Here is a 13,001-nt window from a genome sequence, read left to right on the forward strand (position 1 = left end):
CAAGCAGAACATGGAGTTGAATGAACTCTCATGTCTATCTTATGATCCCTCTATGGAGACACAGAAAAGGAGAGAGAAACCAAAGCTCATTTCCTCGCCCCCCCCCCCCCCCCCCCCCACAAACATTTTAGCATAATTCCAATTTTGTGAATATGCCCAAACAATATTTGTTCCTGTGAGAATAAAGAGCAAATTTTGAAACTTTGGAGGTTTTCATAAAATGGTGATGTTGTCCTGTAGCCAAAATAAATAGCCTCTGCTATTTATAACTTACACATGGATAGAAATGTTTTTCAGATTCTTTGACCTGTAATAATATTTTCAGTGTGGTTTCAGATATGACTATATGGCTCTGCATTTCACTTTGCCAATTGTTATTTTTGTTAAGGCTATTGCAGCTTTCACCCTTTTTGAACATATTAAAATAACTTCCTTAGCAACACATTAAATGTTAATAAAACTAACAGGGTAATCAACAAACTACTGGAATAATGTACTTTTGCTTACAGGCAGATTTTCAGTCAGATATGAGTAATGAACTGTAATTCCTGTTGTTTTGGCTGAAAGATGAAAATGTAAGTGCAATTTACAAAGAAAACAAGAAGAAATGCTATTTGGTTTGCCCTTCTTTGCAACCTATTAGCGAGAGGTAGTCAAGGGAAAAATGATGACCAGCTTTTTCAATAATTAACCTGTGCCTCCTAGGCAGAAACCAATTTTTGAAAGGAAATTAATTCTGAGAGGATATGATTGAAATAATTTCCCCTTTACTTCTTTGTTCTGTTGACTTGCTGATGGGACAAAGGGAAAGTGAATATATATAGAAATTTGACTGTCAGCACCTTAACCTTCTCTTCCAGCTGAGATATTTAGTCTATCTCCATTTCTTCCTCACAGTTTCTCTCCTGGGCACATAGTGTCTGGTCTTGATTAATGATGAAGTATGCAAAAATGTGTGTCAAACCTGCCTCTGAAAATCATAGTCATGTGGGCCATTACCTGGTTTGTGCACAGTAACCATCAAAGCCCAGATCCATAGATGTTAGGTGTCACAGCTTTATCCAAACTATCAAGCTGCAACAAGGTCTTTTACCATCTCACACCAGCATACTCTTCACTCCAGTCCCTCTGCTGCCTTCTCCTGGTCTCACCTCATCCAGGGTGTGTGTTCTCTCTCCTCTTGCTTCTTCCTTGGCTGCTCCCTCTTCATTGGCTCTCAACCTCTTAACAGAACCAGCCACACCTGCCCCTTATCTACATCGGCCAACCCGCAGCCCCTGAAGCCAGCCCACAGCTGTATATTATCAATGCTAATTAGCCCAGCTTCATTTCTCTACAGTTAGGTATGTAATTTTGCTAAGAGATTGGTACTTATATCTGGTTGTTGCCATGGTGCATGTTGGCATCTTCTTAACATCTGGTCCTGTGCCTGATAAATCTCACCAGGCTGCTCCCTGCTTTTCCTCCGGGAGTGGGTGCATTCTCCCAACTTAAATAAATGAGAGGGCCTGAATGATGCGTTACTGTCTGCTTATATTGTTAGACTACCTGAACATGATATAAAACTAGGACAGATACAAATATTCTTCAGGCTAGGTTCTGCTGGTTTTGTAGCTATGGTCCTGGGCTTTCTCATTGCAATTTTAAATTCATGGGACTTAAAAATACTTTAGTCTTTTTCCTTCATTTGCTTATTCATGGTTTACCTGGTGAGGTCTGCTTGCAGGCCAAATTTCAGCTTTCACAGCTTAATACTTTTCAGCTATGGTAACCTAATAAAAGGGGAATGAGATGCAAATGAACAGCCCAGCCTCACTCTAGTTTAGTTAGAAGTAATACTAAAGAAATGGAAACTAGTTTTAAGAAGTTGAGATTAACTGAGTCTGTAAGCACATGCCTGGGGATAGTCGCTAATGAAAATTAAATGTGTATGCTTAGCCTCAACTGCCAAACCATTAAAAAAAACAAAGCCAAGCAATTAAAAGGGATAGATGAGTTATTCCCATTTGACGTGACTTAATGGAAAGAATGACTGTGAGTCAAGAGGCTGCTCCAGTATCTCTTGAAGACAGCCAACAGCTTCAATGTCCTGTTACTAAGAACATCACTGAGTAATAGGACAGAAGTGCCAAATCCTGCCTGCCTCTTGAGAGTAGCCCCGCTAACTTTTCCTGCTAATGCAAATGATAAATTCACTACTGTGGATTTAGCTTTCAGTGTCTGAATGAATGGGAAATAAGACAATCAAGTTATCTAACTAGCTATTTCTTGGATTTGGGCTGTTAAAGGTTTTTAGAATAATTTGGAGTAGTACTTTACTTAGTATTTAGGTTAGCAGTTATATAAAATAGATAATTTTCTGTATAGAAATGAACGTTACTTTTCTGACGTTTCATTGAAGGTAACTTTGGGATGCTGACAGACCAAGAACTCAGAGGGGACTGAGGAGTCACTCAGTAGGTATTTACATGAATGGTCAATGTCTCTGCCTAGTTCCTTTGTTTAAGGTATTCACAAAAGAAAACTTGTTTAAGAAACATGCTCTTTTGAAAAATCAGGGTTTGGGAACTCACAGCTTGTGATCTTCTTGGGACACGTTGTCTTATATTTATAATGCAACATACTAATAGAAACTTGAAAAACTTGAAGGTAAAATATGGAGGTCTGTTGAGAACTGATTTCCAGAAAATAACAGCCAAGAGCGAAGTTTTGCCTTCTAATGAATCTTTGGACATTCTCACTGTGTTCAGCACAAGTAGTGTGTGCATCTGTCTGAGAGCTAAATTTCAGTAGCAGCACATTTCCAAATCAAAATTCCCTACGTGTGGAAAAACACCTTGGAGGTTTAAGACATTTTGATTGCTCTCTTATTCATGCATTTAAGTAGTTGTTGACACTTCCATTTTTTTCAAAAAAACATCCCCATGGTTTAGGGGACCAGTGCCTCTTAGTCCATGGAAAGAATGTCAGAGCATCTTTGTTTTCAGTTTAGGCTCTGGTCATGCAAGTATAGGCAAGCTTATCTTCAGTCACGCAAACCATTCATATCAGTGGGGACTTTCCATATAGTCAGAGATAGCTGTATGTGCTTTTGGAATACCATCACCAGAAGATTCTTGTCTTAGAATTGGTTTAAGAAGTGATAAAGCTGATAAAGCCTGATTTGTTTAATAATCCGATCTAAGAATTTCGTCATGCACGGTGTCTAAATTCAGTTAACCACACTGATACAGAAACTGAATGCAGAGATTGCAGCTGTTTTCACTAAACTTTGTGTCTTTTTCATATTTACTCGCTAACCACAAGCCATGCTTGGTAATATTATCAGCAAATGTTTATTTATAGGTGAATCTAAAAAGAGGAAGGACAGATTTTGGAGGAAAAAAACAAGTAATACTTGTGTTTCCAAACATACCAGTTGTGTCTAAAGAATGGGACAGTCTCTAGTTGTTCCTTTTTGTTTCTGCTTCTACCATTCTCAGGTTTTAGGAATAAAGAAATAAAGACTCCATTTTAAGCACTGGAGTAGCTTTTCTTGCAGCAGTCTTAAGCCGAATGTCTCTAAGGCTGAAATAACATAGTATAAGTGCAAGCCTTTCTTCTTTGATATTTTCAGTGTTTTCAGCATAGCCAATTTTATAGGCACAGCATAGCAAGTGACTTAGAGTAGCATTGCAGTGACAGTGTATATGAGAGGTACACTTTGGGATAGGCAGCCTGTTTTTGCTTGTTTTGTTTGGGTTTATTTTCCTGGGGTTTTTTTTGGTGATGTTAGAATTGGATCCTGTGGAAATGATCGTTAACGTTTTAGAATATGGCCACAAACGGAAAATACAAAGCATAAAGCAGCTTTGCTGTTTAAGCTGGGGAATGGTATCTGTTTTGATGCAAATGATATGTAATATCATCTGTATTGGCAGATCATGTAATAAATCTGTAAGAGAAAAGTGAAAATGTAATGCTTTTCATCTCGCATTGAGAAGTCGCTGGACATACTTGTGTTTAATGTGACTTTCAGCATTTTTAAATGGAGTGGTAAGCTAGACCATTTTAGTTTGCATGGTAGGCATGTAAAATTATGCTTTAATTATGCTTCTCTAAAAATTTGTCTCTTAGATCTGTGGAATCTGCTTGTGAAAATATTGACAAATGTGTTCTATATAAAGATCAAGGGAGGCTACTGGAGTAGTTTTGCTGCTCTGTTTATTGTTTTGAGTCAAGCACTGGATCTGAGAGACTTTTTAAAGTCATGGTAACACTAATACATTTTGAAAGGAAGTGATTTAAAGATTTGAACTGTACATTATTATCTGAACTGCAATAATGCCTAAAGCATTGTTTTTTCCTGAGCAAATAACCACATTAAAGAAAAAACCCTAAAGCATGTATAGATAGGCTTGGTTGTGTGTGCATGAAGAAAAGAAGGAAGTGAACTGATTTCCTGACCTAAAAGCTTTTGAGAAGTCTGCTTGGCTTCTGCTTACAACTCCTCTCAGTTTTGTGTCCTCAGCCTCAACAGAATGGTTAAACCTTATTTTTTTTGGGGGTAGTTTCTCTGTGGGTGAATTTAGACAGTATGAGGTAAATACACCTTTATGAATGGGAGCAATGTTTCTTTGAAAGCTGCCTTATGCCTGTCCATTGCTACCCCATCACAGTGCTGGGGCATGAGAGGAACAGGGGAGAGCTGAGACATGTTCCCCACTGAAACCTCTGCCTGTCAGCTTTGTTCTGTGGGGAAATCAAAACCTGCTATATACCCTAGAGAAATACCCAGCTGCTTATTCTCCAGTGATAGCGTAGCTCAGCTTCCCAAGGAAATGTTGTCATTAGGACTAGAGAGGATGCTAAGGTACCATAGTAGGGTTATATTTCTTTTGCTTGCAAAATCTCAGGTGGGAACCCTGTGGCTACATTTCCACCACCCACCACCCCCCCTGCCCCCGTAGTTCTCTAAACTTCCTCACACATAGAGACACAGTCAGGATCATATATGAAGTTCATCTTGCCATTTCTGTTAAAGCTCACTCCCCAGGTTGTAGGCAAGTAACCTATAAACACAGGACGTTTATTGCAAATTCACATGAATGTTTTCTTTTTTTGTTGTTTTCATTCTCCCTTGTGCTGTTCTTTCAGAATGAGTGTTGTTCAGCAGGTAGGACACTGAGTTATTGCTTTGATGAAGTAAATTATTCTCCTGGACTTCCCACTCTAATCCATGACTGTGGGGGATTAATTTTATCTTTTGTAAATCTTTCCCAAACAATAACCTCATGTTAATGACAATAAAGTTTTTGGAGTAAAAATCTGAAACCTACAGACAGAAAACAATTATATTTCTATGTCACTAAAAAATGTCCTGCAAAATCTACTAAAATCACCATACTACTTTGACAGGAAAAAATATGCATATGTGCATATGTATATATGTATATATTTATATATACACAGATACACACACACACCCCGCTCCAGAATGCATACGGTAGCTTTTGCAGGATTTTGCAAATTCTAAACTTCCATTGAAAATAGAATAAAGGTAAAATTCTGCTTGCCTGACACATGTATGAAATGAACAGTTGTACTATGGTGATGTGCTGCCAAGATCTGAACAATGGAGTCTTTCAGAAATGCTCCTCCTCAGCCAGTGATAGACTGTGTGTGGTGACATGTGTGTGCACACAGAGGAGATGAGAGGGACTGAGCAATACATGCCTTTGTTTTTACTTTTTAAACCAAAGTGGATTTTTCAGAACCCAGAAGCCAGACAGGCTGTTGTAGCCCACTAATGTTGTGTACTTTCTGTTCATCTAGGCACAATATGATGTTTGAGGCTTTAATTAGTGCTAGCATCACTAATATAAAAAGGCACAGTCGGAGGATTAATGTATGCATTTGAGGATGCCATAGGGACATCCCACATGCAAAACATATTGCAGTTGTGATTTGATAGGATTAGAGGAGGAAAAGGACATTCAAAGTATTTTTATGACCTCTGTCTCTGTGTATTTTTATAGTGTGTGTAGATTAAAAAAAATTATTTGGCAATGAAGTTATTTCATGCATCTGACAGGGATTTTTGGACCCATAGAGGATTCAGTCATATTGTAGTCATAGAGACTTTGCTGCAGTAGGCTCTGTGTAAAACTTAGTTCTGTTGAAGAAGAATCTCCCATGAATGGAAGCAATAGACAATATTATCATTTTGTCAAATGTTGTCAAAATGGCAGCATTCATTGCAACCTGTCCCAGGATAAACTTTTCAGCGGAGAAGAATGACATTGGTTAATCTTACTTCACTTTGGTAAGTAAATTCCATGTGCAATTCAGTTACTGTTGCTTGGACTCCCTTTCTTTCTCCTATCCAACATCTTTGCCGTGATGGACATTTGTGGCTAAGCCTGGCTATCTATAGCCAGCTGCAGTTTCAGAACTGGACAGCCTTGCCAGTGTGATGTTGTGCCTGAGATAATGTGCCATACTGAGGACATACTCAGTGAGGCAGAGAAGCTCCTCAGGTACAAAACTTCAAAGGAATTAAAATAACCATGGCTGGATATCAGGGGGGCAAATGGGCACTTAACTAACTGCGTCCAAACCATTATATATTTACTTATGTACAGTCTATGTCAGAGGTAGGACTACAGTCTGAAAGACCGGGTTTGGGAGGGCTGGGAAAGGCTGTCTGTCCCTCATCACTGAAGAGAAGGTGCACCCAGAGGAAGAGGTCTGCTTGCTAATGCAGGCTCCTCCCCACAACACTGAGTTCTTCAAAGGAAAGGGAAACTAAAAAATTTGCAGTCTTTGGTCTCTGAAATTGTCTTGTTTAAATGTCATGTAGTTTTAGTAGACTAACCTTTGGTTTGAAGACTCAAGATCCTACATCACAGCAGCAGCAAGCTTTGACAATCTTCTGGGGAAAAACTTTTGCAAGGTGTGGTCTGAGTTGTTTGTGTTGAATGTCATGAGCAGTTCTCAGATGGCTCTAGTTCAGCTAGGAGTGGGTGACCTGTAGATGCTCTTTCCTAGAGAGACCCAGATTTCCAGAGAAGTGTACTCAGTGACTTGCCAGTGTTGAATATGCATGGCTAATGCAGTAAGCCTGAGTGGCAAAATGTTTCATTTCAGTGAAAACCAATCAGAAAAGAATCAGATGAATGTTGTAGCCCATATGTCTATATTAACAATATTTTCCTCATCTTATCTTCTGAAGATGGTTTATTGTTTGGGGTAGACCTGTAATTTGTAGAATGTACATGATCTCTATTTTATCATGGGAAAGGAGATATTACTGTTATTTTATAGTATGTTTTTTTATGACTTAAGAAATATTGAAGGCAACTTGAAAATCTAAGCACCAATCAAGGTTATGGCTAGGAGTTTAAAAGACAAATCCTGGATTTCCTAAAGTGCAATTTAAAAAAACATTTGGATTATCATGTGGCCTGCCTCTGCATCACAGTACTTCAGCATATCCCCTGACAAAAATGTTTGTTAGTTCTGTTGCTGAAACTTCTCAGCTGTTGCATCAGTGCAGCTCCCTAGATCAAGATCCTAGATCATGGCCCAAAGAGGGAAGACCAAAAAGAGCTAGCTGAAATGCCAAGCAGGGGGCTGAAAGGAAGGTGCTCCTGCATCATCTACATGTTTCAGAACCTTTATCATCCAGTCACCCAGAAGCTGGTAACCTTCTGACCTGAGCAGAAATAATTATGGAACAGTTTTCCATATAATTTTTTATTTGTAAAATGGGTTCAGTTTTGATGACCCCCTGGTTGAATCTGTTTCCAGTTTAGTTTCCTTTCCATATCATCCAGTCTTGGTGGCATGTTTGGGAATCAGGAACCTCTTGATTCCTGGACATTGGCATGCATAGTTGTGAGGGCTGTGACCAGAATTTCAAGGGTCCAGGACCCTAGAGCAACCTGCCAGGGTGACTCTTGGAGGTGGCTCTCTCTTCACTGCCACAGCCAGATTTTTTCAAGAACCTTATTTTGAAGTTTCAAAATCTTTTACTTGCCATGCTCTGTCTTCAGTCCTATTTGGAAGTCCAAATCGGTTTATTGCGCTTGGTGTCCGATTTGTGATAGTGGCCGTTCTAAGTGCTGAGGAGAATGCTGCAGAGCGTCTTAAAATGGCAATTGCAGAGCTTGTCTGCTTGCAGGTTTCCTCCTGCCCTGGACCAGGCATATAGGGGCTCTCTGTTTTCTGAAAAATCCAGGATGTTACGTGTTGTCTGCAGGTTATATTAAAAAAAAAAATATTGAAGTCTGAAGAGCATACAGTAATTTTACAATATTTTTGAAAACGTCGACAGAATTCCCCCTCTAATGGAACACAGTACACACTGCTATTTTTATCTTTACTGTACATATTTCTGCTTACAAAGAAAACCCTTTGAACTTACCAGGTGTACAAAATACACTGTCTGGGTAGTGCTTCTAAGCCTAAGCAGTTGCTGCATTTTGCCTGTTTCAGTGGTGGAACTGAAGCTGAATGCATGCAGCGTAAGTATTTTTTCTGAATACTGAAATGAATGGATTAGGTCACTCTTTTACTCCCTTTGTGTTTCTGCTGTAAACTTTGTAGAGATCTGAGTTTGCTGTAGTTGTTTGAATCAATTTTCCAAGCAAATACTTGCAGAACAAACTTCATCATACTGGATGGAGGTTGGTTGTTGTGGGTGTCCCCCCCCCCCCCCCCCCCCCCCCCCCCCATCCTCAGAACATGGATTTTGCAAATAACAGTTACAGTGGGATTTATCTAACCACTTAGTGCTAAGGAGCAGAGTTACAATGTTTGATGGAGCATTTTAGTCATACAGAGAATTGTTTACAATCAGTCCAGAAAGGAACATGGCTGGAATAAATTTAAATAGTGAACACAGTTCTGGAAACCATTATGCAAAAAGACTTAGAGAAATCTAACTATTTGAAACTGCAGTTTCATAAAAACTGAAAGTGTGTTTAAGAAAAAGTAACTTAAGAGTGATAAATCTGTTTAATCAGTTTGTAGTCTGGAAGCAATTTTTCCACAAGCAGTTTACCTTTTTTGCTAGCTTCTGTGATTTTTTCCCTTGCAATATAGTTCTCAGGTAGCAGCCCCTTTTTACTCATGAGAATGTTCTTTTTCCTCTTTCTCTTAATTCGAAACATAAGATGAACATGTACAAGTTACTTTGGTTGAATTGGGCAGATTTAGTGATTTTTTTTTTTTGCTTATTTTGACTGTGAGATATAGAATCATAGAATCACAGAATGGTCTTGGTTGGAAGGGTTGTCTAGTTCCAACCCCCCTGCCACGGGCAGGGACACCTTCCACCAGACCAGGTTGCTCAAAGCCCCATCCAGCCTGGCCTTGAACACCTCCAGGGATGGGGCATTCACAGCTTCTCTGGGTAACATGTTCCGGTGGCTCACCACACTCACAGTAATGAATTTCTTCTTAATATCTAATGTAAATCTTCCCTCTTTCAATTTAAAGCCATTAGCCCCAACACTTGTAAAATGTCCCTCTCCAGCTTTCTTATAAGCCCCCTTTAGGTACTGGAAGGCTGCTGTAATGTCTCCCTGGAGCCTTCATTTCTCCAGGCTGAAAACTCCAACTCTCTCAGCTTGGCTTCACAGGAGAGGTGCTCCAGCCCTCTGATTTTCTTCATGGCCCTCCTCTGGACTCTCTTTCAAAATAGAATTTAAATTTTAATATTAAAAGATCAAATGTTCTGAATAAGGCAGGAGTCTTGCAGGAAATATGGTATATGTGGTCTGCTGGTGTCAGTATGTACAACAGGGGCAAGTCCATGCAGTCTACACAGAAAAAAACGTAATTCTGTCAATCTCTAAAATAGGAATATTATTTTCTTAACTTTGATTGTTTTTTCAAACTCTGTTTTAGTCTGATGGTAACTATGTTGGAATGTTGTTCTTTTTCTTTTGTTTCTTACACAGTTTTTATCCTTTGTTTTTTCTGTTTGCTTACCATTAACTGTTTTTTTTCTATTTATGTATTAAACTTTGTTTTGATTGAAATGAAACATTACCAAATATGAAAAATACTGTCGAAGTCAAGTATGCTTTACATCCAAAATACCAAAGCAGTGTATGCTTTGGTCCATAATTTGACAGAAAATGTAGAGAAAGGCAGTAATTTTCTTATCAATATGTTACTTATGCAGAAGTTGCTGCCTTTGAAGGTTGCAAAAAGGGGCTCTGAAGGTTTTAGGTTACAAAACTCCCTGCTTTAAGAAGGGTCTTTTACTTTTGGGTTTTACATGTAAATAGCTAATGAAACATTTGTTTTATTGATGAATGACCCTGACCTTTTGTTTCCTCAGCCATCATGTACGTAATGGGAGCACTCGGTCCTGCAGCTGGATACTTGCTAGGAGGACTTCTTATTGGTTTCTATGTTGATCCTAGGACAACCGTTTATATTGACCAGAGTGATCCCCGATTCATTGGAAACTGGTAAGGATCAAGCGTTTTTCAAAACTACGCTCTAAATTGCCAGTAGGGAGCTGAGACAGGTGGGGAAATCACACCCCTTGAGGGCTTCTTTAAGACTGTAGAAGGAGGCCCAGGAAGAGGAGGTTTCTGTTGATGACTGCACAGTAGCCTCTGTCAGAGAAGAAACAGAAGCGCACGGGCATATGGCATGGAAAACTCCCTACTTTGTGCTGCTGCAGGACTGTCTCCTCTGTCCACTGTGGGTGTGTTCAGCACAGGGATGGCAGGACAGGGTATTGGTATTGCAGGAGGCTATAAAGGATCACTGCTGCCCAGGGCCAAGCCCTTCTTCCTGGAAGGTGGATTAATCCCTTCTTTGGTTTTTCAGAGCAGGCAGCATCAAATGCTGAGCTCTACTGCCCAGATGAGAAACAGTAGACTTCATTTACCCTGGTCCAGGAGAAGGAGATAGGATGGGGTCAGAACGTGGCCTTTCCTGTCTTGTTTCTCAGGGTGATGTCTTGTGTTTAGGCAGCAGATGTTGTAAACAGTCACATTATTCTGTAGTAAATAGTAGGCTTCCAGCAGCACTGAAATGTAACAGCCAGAATTGCTAGCTGGTGTCTTCGGGCAGCCTTTGAGATGTGGCCTCCGTGGAGATTTCTCTTTGAGGAAGCGGGTCTTGAGGAGGCTTTAACTGTTTTTCTCACATAATTCATAAATCTGCCAGAAAAAAATCAAATTAATTATCCCAGGAGGAGACCTCTACTCTGTCGGAGTAGCGTGCAGTGTCAGTTCTCATGCACTGGGTTAGTGTTTGTCACTGCACCATTGCAGTCAGACCCTACCTGTTTCTGTTCATCCTGTGGTGATCTCTCCTGACAGTTTGATGTGAAAAATACTTTATTCGGAGCGTTCCTAAACCTTTGAAGATTTATTCCCACCTTATTTGTCTTACTTAGTCCAAAAGCATTGCTGCACAGGACTGTCTAGCTGAATTTTCAGCAAAAGAAAGGCAAACCTGAGTGCTCCATCAACATTTGACCCTGGGGTTAATGACTCTATGCTCTCATGTATATACTGACTTACCTCACAGGAAAGATTTGTCCTGTGAATGTGCTGCAATGTAAAAAAAGTGCTTTGACTATTCTTGAATAAAAAATTTGAAATTGAAGCAAAATATTATACATTCTTTGTAAAACTCTTTATGTTTCATGTGTTTTTAAGGACATTTCAGAACTGGTAGTCAGCATCTGATCAGTACCTTTCAACAGAAATAGAGAACAGCCCATAAATACATTTGTTAATTGAAGTCAATGGGGTTATACAAATCTGAAGTAAGCTTTTGACTTTATAATGCAACCACTGATACGACTGCCTTATCATGTGGGCATACCTGTGTGAGATTTAACTTAAACAGCTCTGGTGGAGGTAAAATAACCAAAGCAGTGTGGACATACCAGTTTGCTGCTTCTCAGGCCGTTTACGCCAGGCTCTGCCACCACAGATGGCCACTACTGGTTGTTTAAAGCTAGCTTGGATATACGAGCAATGTTGTCATCGCCAAATGTGTAAGTTAAGATTGGGCAAAAAAATGCCTGTCCTTGCTCATGAATTACAAGTTTAACTACCCTTCCTCAAAAGAGAGGGTGGCAGGGATGAATGCCCAGTGACAGGGATAGATTCCCGGCATCTTGTGGGGACGGTGTAACCAGTGAGCTCCATGGCAAAAATGGTGAGAAGTCACCTATTATGACCATTTCTGTGGGCAGGCTTTGAGAACATCTACTGTGCCAGGCCTTGCAGGCAGTACAGGGAAAAGAGCCTAGTTTGTGCATTCAGAAGATTTTATGTCAAATTGCTAAATAGATTTTATATATCTTCAAGGGTTAATGTCACCTGAAATGAGTATCTTGGTGATTTCAACTTTGCACAGGGGTGCCAGCACAGGTGATGTAAAAATGACTATAAAGCAAGGGCAGGAAATCAGCTGTCATAGGATCTCAGCAGGCGAGTCATATTCTAGTCAGCATATTACTCTGTCATTTTTGGCTGTCTCCATTTTTTCTGTCTTAAATTTCTGAAGTATCCCCTGCTGTCAGATCTCTGGTAGTATGTTTCACAATCTGTGGTGGCCTGTCATAAAAGTTTGGTGCTGTTCATAGTATCTGCACCTCATTCTTTTTTCTCTTTCTGAAGCTTTGTGAATCCATTAAAATGAAGACTCCCATGGTGTGAAGACTGATCCTTTGTCCCTTGCTACTCACTGACTGCTCAGTTGCAGAGAACTCTGGAAGTATAGACTTTCATTCCACTGAAATCTATTTTCTGGGATCATGACATTTTCTCCTTGCAGGGAAGTGCTGCGTAGCCAAGTTTATTTTTATTTATGTAATTTAACAATTTGAAATGTAAGGGTAGTCTAGCACTTACTTCAGCTGACATGTTTTTTAAAAGTAGGGTACAGCTGAGATCAGTTAATGGGCAGTCATATCTGAGATTTCTCAGCCTTGTCTCTTTTGAAATGAATTAGTGTCTTTGATTCCCATCTTGCCT

At 39.7% G+C, this 13,001-nt stretch overlaps 1 protein-coding gene across 2 annotated transcripts in view; it reads left to right on the top strand.

The window, feature by feature from the left end:
* Window positions 1-13,001, top strand: part of SLCO5A1 (solute carrier organic anion transporter family member 5A1) — an 82,562-nt gene that overhangs the window by 23,349 nt on the left and 46,212 nt on the right. For both annotated transcript variants that reach the window (XM_055800018.1, XM_055800019.1), the window contains exon 3: window positions 10,334-10,466. In XM_055800018.1, the coding sequence (XP_055655993.1) occupies window positions 10,334-10,466 (133 nt within the window). The remainder of the gene's footprint in view (window positions 1-10,333; window positions 10,467-13,001) is intronic.

The sequence above is a fragment of the Falco peregrinus genome, chromosome 3 (genome assembly GCF_023634155.1).
Source record: "Falco peregrinus isolate bFalPer1 chromosome 3, bFalPer1.pri, whole genome shotgun sequence".
Classification (NCBI taxonomy): Eukaryota; Metazoa; Chordata; class Aves; order Falconiformes; family Falconidae; genus Falco; species Falco peregrinus.